This window comes from Mytilus trossulus, chromosome 5 (genome assembly GCF_036588685.1).
Source record: "Mytilus trossulus isolate FHL-02 chromosome 5, PNRI_Mtr1.1.1.hap1, whole genome shotgun sequence".
NCBI lineage: Eukaryota > Metazoa > Mollusca > Bivalvia > Mytilida > Mytilidae > Mytilus > Mytilus trossulus.
Window position 1 is genome coordinate 39,567,248 of NC_086377.1, and position 15,713 is coordinate 39,582,960.

Here is a 15,713-nt window from a genome sequence, read left to right on the forward strand (position 1 = left end):
GTCATCTTTTCTTAGAGGGAAATTAATGTGAATTTAAATAGTGTCCGAACAATTTTTTTGAAGTCATATACATTTATATAAATATAAACTGTGAAAAAAGATGGATAATTCAAGATATTAGTATTGCAAAGATCTGTTTGCTACAAGAACTAGTTCAGTACCTTTTCTCAGGAGGAAAATTTCTAGTAAATAGTAGCAGAATAATTGCTTTGAAGTCATATTTAATGTATTGTATACATATAGTTATAAAAAAGGATATCTGCTATATTGGCTAAAAATTCATTTGAGAATTGATCAGTGAATAGTTTGTAGGATATATGTCTACAATATTAGCCCTAAATGATGAGAATTATTGACCAATCAAGTGTCCAATTACATGGTTATTGACCTATGGTGAATAGTTTTTATACAGGATGGAGAAGAGAATGTTTTTCTGATGAGATATGCAATCATATTTATGGTTTAGAGATTGAATTATCTTAAAACACATGTTTGATTTTGATATTGATTCGTGAAACCACCTGTTGAAATCACAGATGTTTTTTGATTGAAAATATGAATTAAATTTAACAAGCTGATGTCAGCATTACGAAACTTTAAATTGTGGTTTTAAAGTGCATTTGAATTAATTTTAAGAGATTCTACTAATTTGAAAATATAATAAAATATAACAAGCTTATGTCAGCATAGAAATTTAGATTTGCAGTTTTAAAGTACATTTGGAGGAATAAGACATTTGACTAATTCTATTTGGATGCATGTTTCTGTGGATTGCATGCATGCATAATTTGGAATTGGGTAAATTTATATTTCTGTAATTGAATACTTTGTGCATTAAGTACGTAAAGTACAGATGCATAAAAATGCAAATGAGAAAATTGTTTTGTTTAAAGTAATTATAGAGTATACTGACATGACTGACTCAACTGTGGATGTTTGGAGAAAATTGAACAACATGCTCTTTTAGTTATTAATTGATTAGCGATTCAGACAGTTTACAGTGAATAGAAATAAGATGTCTGCAAGTTTTGGAGGAATTTCTTAAGTGAGAAGATAAAAAGATTTTTATTATGGAGTCAATTAATTTACGCCATGGAAATGATTTTAACAGAAAAAGGGGATGTGATCTTACTCATGATCGTTAATCAGTGAAAGTTCTCTCAAATTTTGGAAGCAACAGTTTATTAAAGCAATATTATTCACAGCTAACACATTTTAGAAAAAATCTACTGTTAAATATAAATATATATTTGAAAAGTTATCGTGATCGAAAAGTCTAATAGGCATTCTGTGAATTGAAAGTGTAAAATTGGGGATATGTTATCAATATGAAATGCATTTTTGAATGGTAAGTTGTCAGTTTCCAGGGATATATTTCTATACTGTTAGTGGATTTATAATGTCAAAATAGATTACCGTGCCAATTTGACCTTTGTAAAACTAAGTTCAGCTTGATAAAGTTAATGCATTAGGAATCTATAGTTGTACAGTACAAATCCAAAATTGGATGTTATGAATAACAATGTTATTTTTTTCTGTGTGAAAATGATGGACAAAAACTACTAAATTATTCATCGTGTTCATAGTTATATCATAACATAGCAAAGCGATGAAGAACCAAGGTTCGAAGATTATTTTGAGGCATTGAACAGTTACATAACATTTTGGGGCCATTATATAAAAGATTAGACGAGACTTTATTGTTTTACTGAAATGGGAAAGGAATGACACATCGTGGAAGTATTAAAAGTGTTTTAACAGAGGAAACCAAAGTTTTAGTATAATGCCACCTGTTTTTCATATAATAGTTACATTTGCTCATATATTATGATTGACTTTAATATCAGTCCTGGAACCTAAGATTACATAACATGTCACAATTACGTGTACATGGAATTATACGATTCTCATGTGGAATGGAAGAAACGTTATATTGATCATGAATAGTGAATTTAGTTGTAGAAATCGTACTTTGGCATCTTTCGGAGAACAGTATCTTGATGTTTTTATGCATATTTCAAACACTTAATTGCTCTTGAGCATTGAAGAAAGGCATAATTTTTGATGATCTTGTGAATCCAAATGCTTGGTGACAATATTTGACGTATTTCAATATTTTACTTATTCTTGGAACATCATGAAGAGGAATTCATCTTTAGACATAGACATAATAAGCACATGCTATAATCATGTGACTTCAAATGTTTGGTGACATTATTTGACATATTTAAAGATTTGATTTATTGTTTGAACATCCTGAAGAGGAATTACTTTTTAGACATAGACATAATTAGCACATGATGATCATGTGATCTGTTGTAAAAGTTTGGTCACCTGACTTAGTATGGCCAGAAAAGAGAATATTTACAGTAATGGGATACAAGATGAGTCTTCTTGTCATGTCTGTGATCCTAAAAAGTCATCTTGTAAGGTAAGGATATATTGCTCAAGTATAAGGGTAGGGATTGGGGAAAATTGGGGGTCATTCCTTATACTTTTCTAAATTTTTCTCTATACTTTATATTTTAGAACCTCATTAGTATCTACTGTAAATTCAGAAATTATTGCGAGGTTTTTATTATTGCGAATAATGCGACTGAGTTGTAAACGCAATAATTAAAACTCGCATTAGGTAATATTTTAACTGAATTAAGCATGACTTTTCTCAAAATCGTAAAAATTAAAATCGCATTCAAGTGCAAAATGACAAAATCGCAATAATAAATGCACGCAATAATTTCTGAATTTACAGTATTCTTTATTATTTTGGCCTGTATTTGTTACTATTCTTTATGTTTATTATATCCCTCTTTAAAAAAGTTGGTAATTCTGTTTCACCCCTTTCTGTCAGTCCATCAGTCTGTCCCATGAATATTGTTTCATAGCATCTTTCTCAGGAACAATACATCTTAGGGATTTCTGAAATTTAGTTTCATGGTTTAAATGTTTCATGGTTTAAATAAGTGTGGTATACTGTGTGAAGCATTTTCAGATTCATCACTCAACAACTTCCTGTTTACTGAACACTTACATGTATTAAAATTATTGAATAATGGCAGGGGTATCATCACAGTTTCACTTGTTATGCAAGATTTACCCATTATTCTATATTCTTTAAACCAGTGAACCACTAAACCTTCTTTTATTGCAACTTGTTTTTTTGTACAGAAGTAAGATGGTTGTCTGATGGTTTAATAGTATTCCTGTCTTATGCAAACAGTCATTTGCTTTCATTTCATGTACATTTGAAATTCTATAAATTCCAAAATTTAATTGTGTGCATTTATTATTGCTTTTTTTGGAGAAAGACCAAAGATGGGATTTAATTATTGCCATTTTTAGATAAGCTACAAAAAGCTGCTACATACAGATATGTGTATTATGCATATGTGTATCAGATATAAAAAGGATGTTCTTATTATAGAGATACTCATTGATTTGCAATATTTAATTTAAAATAAAAACACTACGATTTATTAATCTACATGCAGTAACTTGAAAAATAAATTAAAAAACGCTGCATGATTTTTTGCCCATCATAGTTGTGGAATATAGATTAAAATTGAGAATGGAAATGGGGAATGGGTCAAAGAGACAACAACCCGACCAAATAAAAAACAACAGCAGAAGGTCACCAACAGGTCTTCCATATAGCGAGAAATTCCAGCACCCGTGAGATCTCAACCCTCCCCCTATACCTCTAACCAATGTAGAAAAGTAAACGCATAATAATATGTATGTCTTTACCAGTGTTTTAGTTTGCCTTAACATTAACAAGGAAATCAAGCATAGTCCACAGCATAAGTTGACCCAAATATTAAATTCCTTTTAAGAACATAAAATAAAAACAATTGATTTGTTTCCTTTTGTTTAAGTAAAGATAACCAGCAAAGATTTGTATGTTCCTGCTTGTAAGAGCATAGGAAACGTCATGATCCTACGATAAGTTTCCTCAGGAAATTACGTCTCCTACTCAAGTGTTGACATTACAAACAAAGATTTTAAATATAACAAAGAAATTGTTTAATTTACGAAAAAATATGTTTAAAAATCAGGACTTTGATTTTATTCAAGTTATTTGAAAATATGAGTTGACATGTTATAAGGGGAAATAATCCCTGTATGTGATTGTGATTTGGATAAGAAGGAGTTTTATTAGTTGATATTCAGTTTGGATGAATAGAAAGTTATTAGCTTAGAATCAATCCGTTAAAAAACAATTGGAATTTGGAGCATAATCCGAGATATTGTTTGGTTCTAAAAGGGAGACAACTTGAAATAAGTGTGATTCCTTGTTGGATATGATCGAAATAATCCACTGAGGAATTATATAGGAGTGATGCTAAATTGTGTGTAAAATTTTGAATGCAGATGGTTTGACTTCTTCATCTTGGTGGAGGTTTTTTGGTTTGTGGACATTTAATTAATGGAATCTTAATAATTTAAAAACCAAATATTGTTTGCAAAATAATAAATGTAGGTGCAGCTTTAAGAAGGATGCATGAAAAAGATCAAAATATTTACCAAATATATTAACCAATGAACACTTTAGTTTTAAATAAAGTCAATAATGAATTAATCATCCAAAAGACTACAGTTTATTAAAATAATATAAAAGTTGGATACATGAGTAAAATGATGAAATGTTAGGAATGTGTAGAAATAAAAAAAAATCAATAACTAATAAATCATCCATAGGCTTCAGTTAAAAAAAAAATATGTAGAAAGTTGAATGTATGACAATTCAAGATCAACAGTTAAGGAATTTATTTTGCTGAATTTTGAAAATATTAATAATTAATAAATCATCGTTTAGACTTCAACTTAAAGAAAATATATAAAAAGTTTAATGCATGAGTAAGATTACAACATTTGAGGAATATGCAGAGGTTCGAAAAATATCAATAATTTATAGTTAATCATCCCTATAAAACTTCAGCTTAAAGAAAATATATAAAAAGTTGGATCATAACATTTAAAGAAATTATTGCTATGCAGAATTTTGAAATATCAATAATTAGTCAATCATCCCTAAGACTTTCGCATCCATTCTTAACTAAATTGTCCGTTTGAAATAGACATCCACTAGGGGATTGATGAAGAAATATGTATGTTTCTAAGAATCAATTGATGTAGTGACTTAGAGGATGATTCAGTATACATCAAAATAGTTATCGACTCTCTCTGCAGTTGTATTAAGATAGGAGATAAAAAATGTTACATATCAAAAGGATAATTAACCTGTCAAAATTTATCTCACTGGAGGTTTCATGGTCTGAAATATTCATGGTGATTTGATAAATGAAATGTGTAAGAGCTCTTTTTAAAATTAAATTCTTTAACTTGGCACTTAAATTTTCCCTCTAAAAACCAAAATTTATTAATTATTGATGAAAAATTAAATAATCATTTTAGTGATTTTCCAGTTTTTTCCCTAGGTTAAGTGTTTATATAAGTCCCTGCACTGAGTACAAATAAGTGTGTGTCTAATATGTCTAGCACCTGTCTTTCCTGTATTTTATAAGGGGCTGGACTATTTTGTAAACATTTCATAAACCTACTACCTAAATTAGCTCTCTACTTACATCATACTCAAGTTATAGATAACGTATTAAATTAAAATTCTGGAATATAAAAAATGAATAAGGAAGACGTAAACATTGCAGGCACTTTTTATTTGGGGAGGGAATATTAAATTTCTAGCACAAAATATCAAAGCTTGTACCAATGTAACGATACTCAGTGTACCCTGGAGGATTTACAATGATTTATACTGAGTAGACTCCCATGCATGAAGACTTTTTCATTCCCAATTTGAATTCCCTTAAAACTTATCCCATTGAGGCTTATACCCAGTGGCGGATTCAGAAATTTTCATAAGTGGGGGCCCACTGACTACTCCAGTCACGCTTCAGTGATTCCCGATATAAGCAACCAATTATTTTCCTAAATCCGCCTCTGACACCTACCCCCTTACCAATTCTACCCACTCTCAAATAATTTCTATGTAAAACACTCCAAGTAGATGAAATAAAAATGGGCAATCCAATGTAAATAAATTTTGTCAGTGCTTCGTTGATAAACATTTATAATTTAACTGAATGTAAAACTAGAATGGATTTTAACATTTAATTAGAAGATAAAACATGATGACGTCATAAGCCAACATCTTTGGCATTGTCTAGATAAACATAATCTATGGTATTTCAACACAATGAAGTCACCCAGACCCTGTAATGAGATAGAAACTCCCTCTTGTTTTCAAAACCATAGATAAACTGTAAAGATGCCAGTACAGGGCTAAATTTAATTCTTTGATCAATTTGAACTGAATGTAAAACTAGAATGAATTTTAAACATTTAAGAAAAGTCAGAGCATCATCCTGACGTCATAAGCCAACATCATTTGCATTGTCTAGATAAACAAATTACCTATGTTAATTCAACTCAGGAAGTTTCTACTGCCATCAATGAGGTTGCAGCATGGAAACTCCCTTTCTTTTCTATAACCAAAGATAAGGATGTCAGTATTTTGTGCTTCTTGAATGAATTTCAACAGACTGTTTATAAAAGAACAAAAAATCAGTAGAAAATCCCCTTCTTTTTCAAAACTATTGATAATCTCTAGGGATGTCAGTCTTTGTGGTTCTTGGATGAATTTTAACTGTAAGTAAAGAATCACTAGATGATCCCCTTAATGTTTTCAAAACCATAGGTTATTCGTAAATAGGTCAGTGATTCTTGGGAGAACTTAAACTGAATGTAAAAAGAGCAAAGAACCACCAGAAAATCCTCATCATTTTCTAAAGGATATAGATAATATAAATTAAGGAGGTTGAATTGCAATCTTGGATGAATTTAACTGAATGTAAAAAGAGCAAAGAATCACCAAAAAATCCCCATCATTTTCAAAACGATATAGGTAATAGGTAATTAAGGAGGTTTTTGGATGTCAATTTTAACTGAATGTAAAAAGAGCAAAGAATGATGAGAAAATCCCTCTTGTTTTCAAAACCATTTACTTAATTAAGCTGTTATTATGTCAGTGCTTCTTGATTAATTTTAACTGAATGTAAAAAGAGGAAGAACTATTAGAAAATCCCTGTTGTTTTCGTAATTATGTCACTGCTGTGCTTGTTACTGAATGTAAAAAGCAAATGTTCAAGAGAAAATACCCTTTATGTTTTCAAAACCAAAGATAATCTGTTATTATACCAGTAATTCTTAGATGAATTTAAACTGGATGTTAAAAGAGCAAAGAATCACGGCAACAAGAAAATGTAAACAGAAAATTGTTTTAACAAGAATTTAAGCTGAATAATCAATAGTAGCTTTATACATGTTGCAGAAGATCTGTTTCCTTTTGAAGTCTGCTGATTTGTTGTAATTACGAAAATGTTACTTAATTCATGTTTATTTCAGTAAAATTCATTAAAGAAAAATGACTTGAGCATCTTTGGTAATATAAATGTCTTTTAAATTTTAATCAACTTGATTTTTATCCATTTACTGCAAAATTAGTTAAAAGTATCATGTTTTTCAGCTGTCATCTGTAGCTTTATACATGTTGCAGAAGATCTTTACTATTGACGTCTGCTTGTTGTGTTGTAATTACACAAACGTTACTTAATTCATGTTTATTTCAGTTTTGAAGACAATGAAATTCATTTAAGAATTGAATGCTTCTTTTTGTAAATTTATTGGGTGGTAAAAGCGTTGACCGAAGTACATTTTGTATGAAGCGCGGAAGCGCTTCATTCTAAAAATGTACGCACGGTCAACGCTTTTACAACCCTATAAAGTTTCAAAAAGAAGTATTCAATACTTATAATTACATTTTTTTTTAGCTAAAATCATGAAAACACGATTTTTATCCAGTTTTATTTAATTCATCTGTGCACTTTTTTGTGGGACCTCGTGTCATCATGCATGATAAATGTTATTGTCTGATGCAATTGTTTACGATTAACATGTTAGCCAATCAGAATAACGTATTATAATGAAACTTACATCTAATGTAATTATTAAAAAAAAATGTCTTGAGTATCTTTGGCAATATAAATATCTTTTAATATAAAATAGAAGATGTGGTATGATTGCCAATGAGACAACTTTTAAATTTTAATCTACTTGGTTTTATGCATTTGATAATTACGGTATAAATAATTGTGTTCAAAGTATTGTGTTTTTCAGTTGACATCTGTATGGTATTGTCAGGGGAATTGTATTTATGTTTCCCATTTAACATGCTCATAAGAGTCACCAAATATTATATATATGAAATGTGTTCCCATTAAAAGGCATGAAAAAGTAAAATTTTGTTTTAAAATTCAGTACACTTCCATGATTGATTTCTGTAGTTTTGAATAAAATGAAATCATTGAAAAGGAAATAGTTTTTATATCTTGGGTATATTTTTATTGCTAATATAAAATAAAAAAAAAAGGTTATTTAAAATCATTTTGAGTGGGTGGTTGGAAGGCTTCTAAAATAATTATTTATAGGGAAAGTGGGGTTGGAACCAAGTTTCTTATTCAAATTATATATATGTGGGGTCCAGTGAAAAAATTGCCTTTTAAACCCAAAATACATCATCTGACTTTTGAATAGCCTTGTATGAAGATGACCAATAAGGGACGACATCAAAACTTCAATGTAGGATAAAAAACTTGATTCACATAATTTTTTCACTGATACTCCCCCCCCCCTCTTAACTTAATTTGGGAAAAATTGATTTACCAATAAGGATATATGTAAAAATCCATTTCAGATATACAAACCCCCCCCCCTGCCCCCCCCAAACTATTTGATTTAAGTTTTTTTATCCTACATCGATCTTTTGATGTCGTCCCTAACTAGAAGAAATCTATTTTACAACAGGAAAAGATATAAAAATAAACACAGGAAAGAAATAATGAAGTAATGAAATGAAGACTTTTAAACATTGATATGTATTTATAGGATACGTGGAGGAAGAAGGATGATTTGACATAAGTTCTGTGTCTTTGATGTTTGAATGCGAGTCAAAATGTGAATTTCCTGTTTGACATTGATTATAAGTTTGTAAACATTTTCTCAGGTTTATTTTGTTTGAATTGTTCTTACTGGCGAGATATTTTATCCGTTTAGCTCAATGTTGGACTATATATTGCTGATGGACAAAGTTGAAAATAATTGGAAGCAACAGAAACTGTTTTTATAGCTCCTGCATTATAAGTTTACAGTCCGAGGCAAAGCAGAAGAAACTTGTTATAACCAATGTTTTTATACAGACAGTTTTGTTATTGTGTGGTAATTAATGAAACAAAACTATTGATAGTGTTATTCTTTTGATCTTGAAAAGGTAAAAATTTGGACAGCTGAACTTGACACAAGTGGTATAATAACTACAAGCACTTTGTATTGGTGTTAATGATAAAACAATAGAAACTTGAAGCAGCCTTTGAAAATATGTAACAAGAAAGTTTTTCAAAGAACCAATATATGCTATACTGCAAATATAGAATTGAAAACTGACAATTAAAACCAAATGACACTTAAACAGAAGCAAGAAATTCAGACACAGTATTCACAGTACATCAGTTGGAAGTTCAAAGTTAACATTGACAATGTCTTACTACTGCCTCGTTGATAAACAGGGGAAGTTCATCCATTCTCGTTCTGTAGAGGAGAAAATCAGGTCGATGTTCAAAGTTTAACATTGACAATGTCTTACTATTGCCTTGTTGATAAACAGGGGAAGTTTATCCATTCTCGTTCCGTAGAGGAGAAAAGTGACATTAAACATAGACCACCGATAATAACTTGTAAAAAGTTGTGGTCAAGTTTTGACTTATCGCCGTCCAAAGTTAATCATACGTTGTCATCATCGAAGGATCGACTTCACAGTGGTTCAGACTTAAAGGTACATAAGTATGTTAGTATCTTAAGGAAAATGATACTGTAAACAATTCATGTTTAAAAGAAAAGTACTTTTAAAAGTGCTCTGTCATTTCCTCAACACAATTTGTTTGTAGTTATCTTGCATGTTACAGAGGGCTGTAGTACTTGAGTATTATGTTAAGTGTCCTTAAACATTTAAAGTGTCAATGAATGGTTATGGTTTTTGTTCCTCATGTCAAGTTTTCTGTGTATATTATTTTCTGGGTTTGTTTCATTCATTTTGTTGTTTTTTTCTAAGGCTTTTTAACTGATGAGTATGGAATGTCCCCTAAAAGCTTTAATTCTAACATGCCTCTCAGTTGTGACATATCATTAGCTCGTCAATAGTCAGTTCCTCTATTCTGAAATGATTTATTAAATATCTTTCTCTATTGATAAATTATGAAAAAATATTAAGGAAAAGTAAGGACCCTTCTCCCTAAGGCTTCTCTGAATTCACTATACTCTCAATTTTCCTGGAAAATTTCATTTTTATGAATATTTGATTTCTTTGACTTGCCAAAGTCTGCTTTTACTTTCAGTCTATTGAAAATTTATACATCATTGAACATTTATATTTGTGGTTTACACCAGCTGACTACTCATGAAATCATGGAAATTGTTATTCCATGAGTCCACATTGTTTTTTTGATGCCTGTTAGGTCATTTATAGCTCCTCATAGAATCAAGTAATTTAAACATCCTTTAATGGATGTCAACTTTATGGTCTGAACATGCATGGTAAATACAGAAACGCACTTAATTCTGAGGCATAAAATTTACAAAGTGTTATAATCTTTACTCAGGAACTGAGAAATTACTGTAAGTTCATGCAAAAATTATTGCGTGCATTTATTATTGCGATTTTGTCAATTTAGACTCAAATGTGATTTAAACTTTTACGATTTTGAGAAAAATCCTGCTGAATTCATATAAAATATTTCAAAATGCTAGTTTAAATTACTGCTTTTACAACTCTGTCACATTTTTCACTATAATAAAAACCTTGCAATAGTTTCTGAATTTACAGTATTGTTTTGCACTTTAAATAATAAATTCTTTACACTTGTATTTTATAAACCAATCACATTACAATAATTTCTCAGTAAAGATTATAACACTTTATAAATACAAGTGTGAAGAAGTTATTATCGAGTGTCACTGCTTTATAAGGAAGATTTACCCCAAATGATCATCATATTTTCTGGGAAAAGCTGGGACTGGTATAGGACAGAGCTGGGAATTTAAAAAATTTAGCTGGGACTTATATAGGATTATCATGGACATCCTGGGACTGAGGCTAAGTGATGTGGGATAAAGCTGGGATTGATATGATATAAAGCTGGGATTAATATTTGGGACAACCTGGGACTATAACTGAATTAGAAAAAACCCAGCTTTCAAAAAAGTCTCAGGATAACCTGGGATAATCCTTGTTCCAATACCGTCCCACATAATCCTAGATTAAAAACCTAGGATTATCCTAGGATAAACTGGGATCTTTTTCCAGCTTTATCCAAGGATTATCCTAGAAATTCCCACATTTTTTTCACAGGGGTAGTGCAGATAACTACGAAAACAACCACAGAATAAACTACACTTAATATCGATAGAAGTATGGCCAAATATTGTGACCTAAAAGGTTGAAATCAAAGATTTTAATACGTTTTATCTTTGATAATTATATCCATTAAGTGAATAAAAGCTTCTTAAATTTAGTAGCAAATATTCAATGTTACAATTTTAGAACAGCTGGAAACTACATAGAAAAATTCAGATTTTTTAAACTGAAAATAAAAACAAAATGTGCAATTGTAGTACTTAATAAAAACAGATTTAATTTAAAATCAAGACTTTCCTAAAAGTGCTCTGCAAATATTCCAGTATTTCATCATGTACTATTCAAATATAGAATTATTGGTATTTCTTGAAATTCTCAGACTTAATGAATGAGTGTTACTCCAAGGTATCATGGTAACTACATCTAGTTTATACCCACAATATGGTAGCACATGATATCATATCATGAATTCAAAACTAAACATTTTGCATAATTTAGATGGTCTTTCAACTCAGCAGCACTTCATTGTCTGTGTTTTACTCAAATGTGTTTTCATAGATGTCCAGTGTGCAGCTTGGCTTACTGTAAACCAACTTATTTTCGCGGATACTTTATTGTGCATTTTACCCTTTCTTGACCACTTTGCAACTTTTTAATTTCGCGATTTTCTGTTTATTTGATGAAGTTTAATTAGGAAAGATCCAAGATTCACACATTCACGACGATTTATATTCGTGTTATTTTTCTACTCACAAAAGTTGCGAAAATAGATCGCTTGCGAAAATAAGTTGGTTTACAGTATATTATTCACAGTACATTACAGTTACTGCAATGTAATATCAGAAAACTTGGCAAATCTAAATCTTCAGAACAATATTTGGAAACCTGTGATGGATTCATTAACACATATAAGAAGTTTAAATATCCCATACATCTGAGTAAAAATTCTCTGCTGACGGATTGATTGATGTCTGTTTAATCTCAAGATTTAAAACCTATCCGTCTCAATCACTGATAATAACATGGTGTTCTAAATGATGTGAACATGACACCTGTTTCCTTCAATTCTGACACACTGAACCAGATTTTAAACATGGTAACTCATAATAAATATAAGAAGATGTGGTATGAGTGCCAATAAGGAAATTATTATTATATATATATTATTATTATATAACTCCTTCCAAGTCACAATTTGTAAAAGTAAACCATTGTAGGTCAAAGTACGGTATTTAACATGAAGCCTTGGCTCATACAGAAGAACAAGCTATAAGAGACCCCAAAAATTACTATTGTTATAAACCATTCAAACAGGAAAACCAGCGGGCTAATCTATATTTAAAAAAAAACTAGAAACAGTTATGAAACACGCCAACAAACCACTGAACATTAGGTTTTTGACTTAGGACAGGTGCAAACAAATGCAGCGGGTTAAAACACTTTAGTAGGTACCGTCCTTCACCCTTACCTATGTTGTAGGAACAAAATTCCCTCTTCCCATTTACTGACTGACTCACTGAGCCAGATTTTAAACATAGTACTTAGCTCATAAAGGTAACAATAGTCCTTCCTCCTGTAAAATTTCTCCTCTACCTAAGCTCTGACTTACTCTTTGTTCTTACTTTTTAATAGTGTGTGCTGTTCTGATACCGAATATTCACTGGGTGTAAATTTTCGCTTATTTTCCACTCAGAACAAAATCACCAAAATAAATTCCGCCAATTTAAAACAGCACATTCAAAGGCATTAATAAGGTTTTGAATCCGCCAAAATATTTTGTATTCTGTGTTCAATGAAAATAGCGAAATTTTACACCAGTGAAAATAACCTGCTATATGGTAAGTAGCAATTGTCAGTTTTAAAAGACTATGATTTGACCAAGTGAGTGAACCTAGGAATGACCATACAAGAAGGGAATCTGATCATTACCCTGCCATCAAGGCAGTTGATCATCCTCTGTGATGTACATAAATAACTTATTTTCAGAAATTCTTTCTTTTTTAGCTCCACCTGGCAGCATTAACTTCATTGAAAGGGGAGATAATTGAAATCAACAACAGACTTCATCGTGTAATAAGTGAGAGAGATGCACTTGAAAAACAACTCAACAAATTACAGGTAATTCAAATGTAAACAAAATTGAGTAAATAAATGGGATACAGTATGTGTCAAAGACTAACTTATCTTCAAAACATTGGAAAATCCAGCACCGAGAGGCAGGCTTCAGCTAGCTCAAACAAAATAATGTAAACTAGTTCAGCAAACACGGACGTCACAATTAGCACCTAAACATAATAATGACCCAAATTAAAAAAAAACCATACACATCTAGAAAAAGCCATAGGTTGCTGACTATTCATGAGTTCAAATGTCCTACAGGTATCTTTCGCCCCTCTTTTGGGACAGTAGTAAAATGTTGGTTTTAAAAATTAGAAATTGGTATGTTTGAGACAATTTCAGCATGATGACGTCTATGGTACCTCTACAATACAACTTTTGCTTTATCCCTTATCAACATAATACTGACTTACTGTGAATTCATTATTGTTTGTGTGATACCAATTTGAAGTGTTCATTGGATAGATGAACAATAAGTTTAAAGTTCTGCAAATTACACATTTTCAACATGATATACCAGTATATCATGTACATTGTATGTAGAATTTGACAAAACCAAGAAATCAAAAATCCCCCAAAAAGCAGGATTTTTCTCAAAATCATAAAAATTAAAATTGCATTTTGGTTTAAAATGACAAAATTGCAATAATACATGCATGCAATAATTTCCGAATTTACAGTATTTTATTTCAAACCCATTTTGCAGAAGATCTCAATCACCTTATATAAATACAGAAAAAACTACACATTATGTTGAAATATTTAAAGTATAACTAATCGCTGTATTTGAATATCAAAAATAAGACAACGCCTGACCGAACGACGCATGGATTAAACGAGTGCACAGCACGAGTTTAATCCATAGCGGCGTTTGGTCACAAGTTGTCTTATTTTTTATATTTAAATACGGCGATAAGTTATACTTTTTATTACATTGGCTAATGGCTTTTTTTTTATGAAATTAATGTAGAAAATGAAAGGAACTATATGTTTTTCCTACGCATTCACAATTTGTTTAGATCAGACGTTATCGACGTCTTAACAACGCCTATTGTTGTATGACGTCAAAGAGTGAAATAACCACGTTTATTTCACATGTGAAATTATCGGTTTTTATCTAACTGGGAAATCAATGTAATTTATTGCAACCAATGTAATAAGAAAAGATATGATCAATTTTGCAGTTAGTTCCCCTGATATTTGAATAAAGCTAATAATATGTGGATTTTTTAGACTGATAAACTTAGGCAGCAAAGAGATTTTGAGGATAGACTGGAACAAACAACTGGAAGATACGAAGAGAGAATAACCGAACTGCACAGTGTTATAGCTGAACTAAGGAAGAAGATAGAGAGACACCAAATTAATATCATTAGGTATTGGCATTTTCTTAATAAACTGAAAGAAGATAGGTATTAGCATGACAGAAGAATGTTTGAATTGTTTTGGGACAAAATCCTTGTATGATGAAGGATATTTCTGTTATCAAAACTCTTATACTGTGAATTAAATTTGAACAGAGTTTACCCACAGAAATTTAACTTGTTATTAATTTAGGGTTGTATGGCAGACATAAGGTGATTATGAATAAGGGAAGAGTACTCAATTTCAACATAATGTAACCGGAGAGCACATATCTACTCTACAAATTCATTTCATCACCGCCGGTATTCAAACCCCAGTCGTCTGCGTGACAGTCAGTGCGTTAACTCACTGAGCCAAAGAATCGATTCCTTAGCTCAGTTGATTAAGACTGGCTTTATATGTTCTACCTGTATTGAGGGGAAGCAACCCCGCTACTATAATTTTAAGTTTTCCTTCATGTGTTCTATTTCTAGAATGACATTAATTCTTAATTTTATTTTAACATTGCAAAGTAACAATTCAATGTTAATTTTAAGTTAAAACTGCAAAATTACCATTCGATGTTAGTTTAAATTTTACATTGCAAAATTACAATTTAATGTCAATTTTAAGCTCACAATCTGAAAAAAACAATTTGATGTTGGTTTTAAGTTCACATTGTAAAATTACAATTCAATGTTAATTTTAAGTTCACATTGCAGAATTATAATTCAATGTTAATTTTAAGTTCACATTGCAAAATTACAAT

The 15,713-nt window shown here is 30.6% G+C and overlaps 1 protein-coding gene across 2 annotated transcripts in view; it reads left to right on the plus strand.

Moving 5' to 3' along the window:
* Positions 1–15,713, plus strand: part of LOC134718833 (colorectal mutant cancer protein-like) — a 62,412-nt gene that overhangs the window by 25,062 nt on the left and 21,637 nt on the right. The window contains exons 1-3 of one of the 2 annotated variants that reach the window (XM_063581621.1): positions 9,676–9,904; positions 13,487–13,600; positions 14,834–14,976. In XM_063581621.1, coding sequence (XP_063437691.1) covers positions 9,707–9,904; positions 13,487–13,600; positions 14,834–14,976 — 455 coding nt within the window. In that variant the 5' untranslated portion in view covers positions 9,676–9,706. Of the gene's footprint in view, positions 1–9,675; positions 9,905–13,486; positions 13,601–14,833; positions 14,977–15,713 lie in introns of those variants that run through there. The other variant, XM_063581620.1, reaches the window with a different exon arrangement.